Source organism: Epinephelus moara, chromosome 11, assembly GCF_006386435.1.
Source record: "Epinephelus moara isolate mb chromosome 11, YSFRI_EMoa_1.0, whole genome shotgun sequence".
Classification (NCBI taxonomy): Eukaryota; Metazoa; Chordata; class Actinopteri; order Perciformes; family Serranidae; genus Epinephelus; species Epinephelus moara.
Genome location: NC_065516.1, coordinates 1,204,894 through 1,214,862, shown reverse-complemented (window position 1 = coordinate 1,214,862; position 9,969 = coordinate 1,204,894). Strand labels below are relative to the sequence as shown.

At 38.3% G+C, this 9,969-nt stretch overlaps 2 protein-coding genes across 3 annotated transcripts in view; both read left to right on the top strand.

Moving 5' to 3' along the window:
* The window catches only part of LOC126397919 (gamma-crystallin N-B), a 216,856-nt gene that overhangs the window by 77,435 nt on the left and 129,452 nt on the right, over positions 1 to 9,969 (top strand). The gene's annotated exons all lie outside the window — the stretch shown is intronic.
* Positions 4,423 to 9,969, top strand: part of chrnd (cholinergic receptor, nicotinic, delta (muscle)) — a 19,963-nt gene continuing 14,416 nt past the window's right edge. Inside the window, exons 1-2 of one of the 2 annotated variants that reach the window (XM_050056991.1) lie at positions 4,423 to 4,513; positions 7,363 to 7,508. In XM_050056991.1, coding sequence (XP_049912948.1) covers positions 4,456 to 4,513; positions 7,363 to 7,508 — 204 coding nt within the window. In that variant the 5' untranslated portion in view covers positions 4,423 to 4,455. The remainder of the gene's footprint in view (positions 4,514 to 7,362; positions 7,509 to 9,969) is intronic. The other variant, XM_050056992.1, reaches the window with a different exon arrangement.

Below are 9,969 nucleotides of genomic sequence, written 5' to 3'. Positions count from 1 at the left end.
AGAACCTGATATTTAACAGTCCGCATTTAATTCTCCTGTTTTGTCTTTCTGTCACAGAAGAGGTTTAATTTTTATGAGGTTGTTATGCACAACTCCTCTTTGTTTAATTTTAGATTTAAATAATTTAGGTGGTCGGGGGACAGACACCGTTTGTATAAAACTATGAAAACTATGGCTGGGTAACTGCACTAGAAGCTCAGAGAGGATTCCTGATTCCTGGTCTCAACTCTGGGTTGTCAGGGTTTTGAATTACTAATAAAGTTTGCCAGGTTCCTAGAAATGAGAGCAGCTCCATCCAAAGTGGGATGAATGCTGTCTCTCCTAATAAGACCAGGTGAATGAAGTTTGTATGTTGAAAAATGTGGAAGGAATTACACGGCAAAAGAAGTGAGTGGAAGAATAAAAAAAAGAATTTCAAAATTCGTAAGCTGTTGAATAAGAAGCTGTGAATGCTTTTGCGTTCACAACCAATCATACTTACAATATGCAGTGTTCATATAGTTCATTTGGACAGTTGGGTCATTTATACTTAGAAGCTTACTGTTAGCAAATTACTTTAACAGCTAACATTATGAAGCAACCAACAGCAGATCCATGTAGAGTAGCTAAGTCAAAGTTTGCTGGCTAACATTAGCTGAAGTTACCATTAGCTTGTTGGCCGCCCCTGCATGGCTCTTGCTTAGGAGAACCATTATTTATTGTTGGCCACTCAGACAGTATAGTGTCAAATATGATGTTTTTCTGTAGGCCAACACAGAAATTAGTGTCACTCTGGTTCCCTTGTCAAAAATCCTATTGGAATTTTCCATTGGATTTTGGATTATTGCAGAAAAAAGATCAGTCGCAAACAAATGTTTTTGATACTTACAGGTTTTGTTCAGCAAGATAATCTTCACATACAAACACCTCTTTCATGACAGCTCCACCTTTTAGTACCAGATCTGTGTGCTAGGTACCCCAACTGAAGGGGTGATCAAAAATAGGAATGGTACGAAACAGTTCCATTGGTACCATCCACAACTTTTCACAGTGGAAACGGAAAAAAAGTGCGCTGAACTGAACTGAAAAAATACTGTACTGCTCAGTAGGAACAGGGCTTAAGATGCTTACATGAAATGTATTGGAGAAAAAGTACGCAATTTATTTCTAAAATATGGTGCAGTAAAAGTGAAAGTTGACAGAAATATAAAAACTTAAGTATACACTCTAAAAAATACATAAGTACTGTAACAAAGTATCATTACTTCATTACATTATACTACTAGCCCTGGCAGAGGCCCAGGGGCTGAAACAACGCATGTGCACTTTTAGTTTGGATCCTACTCACTGTTTTATAAATGAGACCCCAGGTGACCTCTTGCACTCCACCCCCATTTTGTAGCAAAAATGCCTAAAATGACATACCCAAATTAAAATGACTGTAGCGTCTGAACCGCTCTGACTACATGCATGCATGAGGTCTTGCCAGAAAGAAAACTCCCTGAAGTTTCTTGTGAAAGTGTCAGAAACACTCTAGGTGATACAGAGACAGAGTAATGGGCCTCTGAAGTCAGTAAAAAGTTGAAGATTTTGCCTAAAATAAAATAAAAAATGATTTTCAGGATGAATAACTGTCTGTGGCTTCATCTGAGCAGGTAAATGACACTGTGGGGCTGTAGGCACACTATCAATGAACACTTGTTTCAAATTTGAAGAAGAAAGCACAAAGTATGACCAGTCTACAGTGTTTTTTCCATGCAAAGATCCAGGCGGAGCTCCAAATGACAAGTCGGTCACTCTGCTTCAAAACAGTACTATCAGTGATCAAACAACACTCAGCCAGCTTCAAACATTGTACCATATTGAAATCAGGCGTGATTGTGATAGCTGATGTTGTTTATGACACAGAAACACCATAAAATATCACCAAATAAAGCCATATGAAACGTGAAAGTTATGATCCCACTTTCTAGACGGTGTATCTCAGCCAAAAACAGTGGTAGGAGCCTTTAGAGAACATTCCCTGAAGGTTCACAGAAGGTACTCTGGAGTTTTTTAAAAACCTTGTAAAGGATATCCTCTGAACATTCCCTTTAGGTTCTAAAAAAAATGTTTGGGAATAAAGAGAATGTTCCCTAAAGGTTCACTGACAGTACGACAGATTTTTTTAAACCCTTTTAGATATTAAATTACTTCATCAGGGAAAGGTTATTTGAATGTGTAACATTTTCATGTCCAACCTACACTCAGCCGTCTCTGTCATAAAAACCTGCTCTCTGCCGCTGCACAGACAGGAGAGAGGTCGGATCACTGTCTTCACTAGGCTGACAGATGGCAGAAATTTACATGACAAAAATAGTTCACGTGAGCTCATCAGGAAGAAATCAGCATTGTTTGAAATTTGAATGAAATAAGGGCTGTGACCAGGGTTGGACATTAACACCAGCCACCAGTCAAGTGCTGGTAAAATATGTAAATGGCTGCTAACGTTAGATTTGCTTCACTTAGCAGCCAAAACACAGTTACCGTTATTCTGTTGAATGTATATGGATATTGGAATCTACCAGACACAGTGGCAGGTGGACAAAAACGTCCATTAACCCTAATCTAACCCTTGCTGTAGCTGACACAACAAGCCGATGGGCGCACCAGTCACTCACACAACAGCGAGGGCAAATGAAAGTGGAGCTTGAGGACCCACCTGTGATCAGCTACAACAAGCACGACTAAAACATAACCCTTATGTGCTGTTTATCGGGATAATAATGTTTGAGTGGCTTAAATGTTCAAAAAAGGTAAGGTAGATTGGCCTAATTTAAAAACGCTTCCTTATGCACAAAGTTCATGCTTTTTCTATTCAGTCATTTGAATTTCATTGCATAACAGTTGCTTCTCAGTTTATTGCCTAATATTTGTGACCTGCTGCCATGTAGTGAGGTGTTTGGTTAGTGTTCGTAAAGTTTAATACAGAGGTGTTTGAACTGTTTCTTTTTTTAACCAAGAGGGCAGTCTACCAAAGTTGCCTTGAACTTGTTAGATGAGAAATGTTTTTTTTTATTATGTTTTACAGACTACAGCTTAATTTGAGTCTCACTAACCTCCAGCACAGCCAGTGTGACAAGGTATTTTTAAAAAGAGAGGCCATTTTGAAGCCAACACAAACCTTAAAACTTGAAGCTCTGTTTTTTTCCTGCCTATGGTGAGATGGAATGGTTTTTTTCTGTCCGTGATGACCAATACTTTTGTCATTTTTATACTGCATTGGGCTGAGAGGTGACGTTTTACAGGAGGATTCAATGTTTTGCTAACTAGCCTATGTTTAGGAGCCACATTGCTAACACTTGATAACAGGATGTTGTTGAATGGTGATAGAAGATACCATTATCTCAGATGCAGCCTAGTACAGTGGATGTCTGTGTGCTTGTTCTCGCCGGTCATGCAGTCTCTCTCATCCCACTCACCATGAGGGATTTCATTGTTTCTGTAAACATTTGACATAACTTATATTTAAAAAAAAATCATATTTACTGAAACTGTCACAATATTCACACAGCACTAAATGGGACAGATGATCTGTGCAAAAAATCATATTTCTTTGCCGACACTACTGCCTTGTAACATTTTTAATTTCCTTACTGCATGTGAATGAAAAAAATGAAGCTTTGCGTTAGTTCATGCAGGACACTGTAGTGATACGCCCCAGCTGTAACCAGCTGACAGCCAGCTGAGTAGATCATTGCTTCTGCTTAAGCGTCTTTAAGTATCCTGAAAAGCGCTATTTAAATCCAATGTATTATTATTATCATCATTAATCAGTCACACACCAATCACAGCCATTCTCACAACAAGGCAGTCCATTTGAATATGGCCTCCCACTCACTGATCCCTGCTACAGTAGTAGCAGGGATCACAACACCACTGTTGTGGTGTGTGGCTGGCTGCCATATTGGACACAATTAACTGAGTGCAACAATCTTACCATTTTTTAATGTGTAAATATAAAAGAAGAAAAACAATATAATAGAGACAGTGTGGAGATTTTGTTTGATGTTTTTCTCATCTCTTAAGTTATGATTAAGTGTTTCATAATTTCTCTTTGAGAACAAGGATATTTAATTACAATCTTTTTTCTCTATTTTATTCATTTAGTTTATTTGCACACACATAAGACTGCATAAAATATAGATCATTTAGGACAAGAAATATGACAGGAGAGGAAGAAGAAGTGACACACACCGATACATGTAATGAAAAATAATTAAATCAAAGTTGACATCTTTGTTATGATGTTGTTACTGTATCTGACCTCGTCCTGTTTCCCGTACAGAGTGGAGGTTTATGGCAGCCGGCTGCTGTGTGTGTTTTCTATTTTCTCTCCTCTGTGTTTCTGCAGCTGCTGCCTGTCAGTCACTCCGTCTGCTGGCAGAAGGTCGGTGCGTTAAAGGACTCTGGACTTATTCCCCCTTCCAGTCAGCCATGAAGCTTCAGCCTGCAGCATTGAGCGCCGTGTTCCTGCTCGCTCTGCTCTCATCTGGTGAGTTTAAATTTGACCCTCAGAATTTAACTTGTGTTGTAAAACTGCTTTTACCCAAACTTTGAGTGAGCTACAGTTTGACCGACGTCTGCTTTTAAAGGGTCCACACTGACTATTTTAGTATTAAAGCAGCAAATATTGGGTTTCAGTTTTTATTTATTTTATTTTAATGCTAAAGAGTTTCTGCACTCCCCCCCTCAGTTATCTGCTTACAAGATTGAAAATCCTCTTTAACAGCTTGTAATGTGGGGCACTTAAACTCTCCCCTCAAAAAGTTGTGTTTGCGGCTGTTCCCAGTGCAGTTATTAACTCTGGGAGTCATTTGTTGAATAAACAATTGGTTAATCTACACAAATTTACTGTAACAAATTTGATGAATGATAAATTGTTTTAAGTCCTATTTTCAAAGCAGAAATGCCTCCCAAAATTCTGTTGATTTCAGCTTCTGAGATGTAAATATTTAGTTCTCTTAGTCTTTTATAATAGTTGGACAGAACAAAGAGTCTGAATATGTCATCTTTGGCTTTAGGATCATTTAAGAGGCATTTTATTTATACTATTTTAGGACATTTACACTAATCGATCGATAGTCGATGATAAACAAAAAACACTGTAAACCCCCATTCGCTCACTCAACTTCAAAATATTTTGGAAATGCTTGCTTACTAAACTTTTAGTTTAGTACAATACAGTAACAAAAGTTTTGAGTATACCAGACACAAAATAAATGTCGCAAATGACCCTTATCTGACAGGGATTTTATGCCAGTTTAACATAACTTTTTGTAGTTGTTTTAGCATTTTTTTCTATGTCATATGAACATAGAAACATTGAGTACACGTTTTACAAACTCTTTTTAAAAATCTTGTTTAACTACAAAATTATATGTTAAGTGCACCATGATAGTGGTGTTAATTGGCCTTGAATAATTTTTTTTTTTTTTTTTTTTGTCAAATTAACTAAAAAAAAAACCCCAACCCCCAAATTGTTGATGTAACATAAAAACTATGTTGAACTCACAAGGAATGAGTTATTGTGTCAAGTGACCATAAAGTTTTGATGTTATTAGTTAACATTTGTGTCAACTTTACATTAAAATTTTGAGTCATGGATGAATTGGGGTTTACAGTGTAATCGCAGCACTGCATTAATCATTTAAATTAAGAAGTAGTTCTTAGAAATAAAATTAAATGAAATTAGAAGATCTTATCAGAGCTGAGCTTTGGTTTTTTTTGTCTCAGTTGTATTTACTTTTTAAGAAATCAAACAGCCATGGCTGAGTGGTAAACTGGGATTGTTTAGAGGGGAAATGTCTGCCAGTTACCAGCAGTGTATACATGGCAGGTGGTATTACCGCAGCAGTGGTAGTATTCTGAACTACAGAGCAGCTGCCATGATACCCTGAAATATGATCGCCATGAAAGCATTCACACACTCTCAGGCGCCGTTTGTTTTCCTGTGGTGGAATGTAACTTGTGCATTTACTGTACTGTACAAATACTGTATGTAAGTCCACATTTGAGGTGTGAATTTATAGTTCTACGCCACATCTCAGAGGTAAATATAGTACTTTTTATTGCACTACATTTGTCCAACAGGTTTAGTTACTTTTCATCCCCTTCCTGTCCAGTAAAAACCATGTATCTCCAGATGTTTTGATGTTGGATGTTTGTGATAAACTGAAGGATGAAGTGTTCCTTTATGTGTTGAGAAAACTCTGACACCATGAAAAGTTGACTTCTTAGAGATACGTGGTTGTCACAGGACAGCCCTGCCACAAACATATGACGCATTACTATAGATTAAACTACCCAATAGTATATAAAGGAGTTAAATTGAGCTCAACCTTAAACATCTACAGCAGTAAAATGCAACATACACATTAATGCAGAGGGAATATTAATCTAAAAACATCAGGTAGAAACACCGACAGGAAACATTTTACTGGATGAATTGAGCTGGGAATAACTTGTGGTAATAAATCAGATCTGCAGATGTGTGCTGTTAGTCTGGGTGGCTTTTGTGAAGTCACCTCACTACTATTATAAAATGTTACATGAAATGATAGCGCTGTGGCTTTATAAACATGAAAAATACACCTTTTGTTGACTTACATGTGAACTTGAGAACATTAAAATGTGTTGTTTAGTTTTAAGTGTATTAGGTTTACTTATTTGACAGTAATAACAAGATACATACAGAAGAAGTAATTCTGGTACGGGTCCTCCCTGATTCAAATAACAGGAAAAAGTGACATTACTCAGGTAATAATACACTAATAAGCAACAAACAAACAAATAAGGAACACATAATACAAAAACTATTTATATACACACCATAAAACTAACAGTTTTAAAGAAAACAAAGAGAAAAACAAGAAAGGACAACAATAAAAGGAAAACAAACCTTAAAAATAAGAAAAAAATAAATAACCAGTAGAAAAAAAACATGCCTAAAGATCCAAAATGAAATAAGAAGTTTCTTCAAGTGTGACCTAAGACCTGACACAGAAGATAATGGTTTCAAAGTCATATTCAATAAATTCTTTAACTGTGGAGCTCTATATTTGATTTTTTTTTTAAAAAAATGAGGTTTTGTTGTAAGACAGTATAGTAAGTAGAAATTATTTTTTGTCTAACTGAATGTATGAAATGTATCTGGGAGATCTTTTTATCGATCTAAAATAAACAAGCATATTTGAAAAACAGTGAATAGACAGCAGTGAATATTTTATAAACAAAGGTGCAGATGGATCTCAGCTGTTAGAACAAGGTAACATTCTCAAAAATCTCTTTTGGATTACAAGTAGTTCGGTAAGATGTGTGTTTTTGTGTGTGTTTTTGTGTCAGAGTGCTGGGGCAGGAACGAGGAGGAGCGTCTGATCAACTACCTGATAAAGGAGCGAGGATATAACAAAGAGCTGCGACCTGTTGAAAGGCAGCAGGACGCTGTCGATGTTTACCTCGCACTCACACTGTCCAACCTCATTTCTCTGGTACAGATTGTGTGTGTGTGTGTGTGTGCGTGCGTGTACACCTTGCCTGGGTATCCCTGTGACATTTCTGGTACTCCTACAGATTCTAACATTATAAAATATCGATTTTCATCTTCTAACCGCTTATCCTCTTGAGGGGTATAGAGCCCATCCCAGCTGACATCGGGCGAGAGGCAGGGTACACCCTGGACAGGTCGCCAGACTATCACAGGGCTGACACATAGAGACAAACAACCATTCACGCTCACATTCACACCTACGGACAACTTAGAGTTATCAATTAACCTAGTCCCCAATCTGCATGTCTTTGGACTGTGGGAGGAAGCCGGAGTGCCCGGAGAGAACCCACGCTGACACGGGGAGAACATGCAAACTCCACACAGAAGGGCTCCCACGCCCGGGATCGAACCGGCAACCCTCTTGCTGTGAGGCGACAGTGCTAACCACCACACCACCATGCCGCCCCAAAATATTGTTTTTTTTTTTTTTTTAAACTTTTTTAGGGTCATCAGATGACCCTGATAAAGGCCTCCTTTCAAATCACATTGTTCTGGCAATAAAGTTGTTCTTGATACTAAAAGGGTTGCTGGAGTTTTGACTGCTTCAGTCTTTGCCCCTTCTCCATGCACCTTGTGCCAGAAATCCTTCCTTCACTTCTACATGATCTTGATAATCCTTTTGATTACCATGTAACAATGATACACAAATTAAATGCTTCTGTTGGCCCTGTTTAAATGATGTATAGTGCATGGTCTAAAGCACACGGTACAAGTACATTTAGGGCATGTCCAACTCTACTTTTGCTATATATACAGTGCATAATCTGGGGGCAAAGAAAGGTGCAAGTGGCAAAGGGGCTGTATTTAGTCCCTTAATTAAACATAGTTGTGTTTCAGGTGTAACATGAATTTAACCAATCAGTGTCCTTTCCCATTACATTTAAAGGTAGTTATGGCAGATTCAACAAATTGGAGCAGCGAGTGGTTTTCTGCTGAGAGTAATGCAAGAGCAGTAATGTCACTGCAAATATTGTGGGAGACTTGAGCAACAAAACTAAAAGAAAGCGAAAATGATAGGAGGTGTGTGCCCTTTTCAGCTGCCAGCCTCTGTGTGGACGAATGACCCTGTCAATTCATTCATTCAATCCATGTCCTGTCGATTCATTACTTAACATTCATTAGAATTAACTTCTTGGCTTTGAATATCTCATGTTATTGTTGAGATCAACTGACTTTAGCTAGCTAGCTAACATTAGCCAACTAACCTGTGATGAAGTGCCTGCCACAGATGTAATGTTAGGTGTAGTGACTGGCTGGATCCCACAGCTTTCCATCTTTACCCTGCCGTTTGATGGATGTGAGCCACAGATTTCTTCTTTCCCCATTCTTCACTCTCTCCGAGAGCAAAGAAAATCGCAATTCTGTTTTTTTTTATTGTTTGCTGTGCAGGGAACAACGCAGCAACTTTTCGGCATTATGAACTCCTAGCCGCGACTAGCGTCTCTCCCGGGTTGAGTTCAAAACTTTCACCCAAAAGTGGGCGTGGCCGTTGTGACTGGTAGTGAGTGACGTTGCGTTGAAGTCATCTATACTGACACCATTTCCCTCAGTGGAAACGAAGCTTGTATTTACTTGTATTTCACAGATAAGAAACAATAAATTGTGAAGACAGTAAAGCCTCCACTAAAATAGCATTTTAAGTCGTGTGAGTGATTTATCCTTCAGGGATTTATCCTGGCTTCATATGAGCAGAGGAAATCTCCGCTCGTCGCTATGCTAATGTAGGGTGACCATATTTTGATTTCCAAAAAAGAGGACACTTGGCTCGGCCACAAGATAGCCTACTTAAGTGATACTCCCAGTTTACTCAAAGATGCCTTATAATTGTAATATATTTAAAGTTTATATCAATCAATCAATTTTATTTATAAAGCCCAATATCACAAATCACAATTTGCCTCACAGGGCTTTACAGCATACGACATCCCTCTGTCCTTATGACCCTTGCAGCTGATCAGGAAAAACTCCCCAAAAAAATAAAAAATATTAAGGATTTATTAAAGTAGTAAAAGTTGAACACTTACTTCAATGTCAGGCACCTCATTGAGGTTGAGCAGGTTAAGTAGGTAGAAGGGCTTCTGGGCTTTGTAGTCCTTAGCGAAACGGGGCGTGTCAATGGCCGCCCTCACACGGTAAATAATCTTCCCAAAGGGGCCCTCGAAGGAAGTCGGGGCAGCGACTACAGAGAGGATTGGAGGGAAAAAAGACAATGCAGACGTTACTTTGACACTGAGGACAGATATTTCGGGGCTGACATAGGGACTGCGAATATAAGATCAGATGGGATAAAACAGACTTTAATAATCCCACATCAGGGAAATTAAGTTTTACAGCAGCTCGAGGGAAAAACGCAAAGACAAAAAAATGATTAGGTGAAAGAAATGACGTAAAAGCTACAAAAA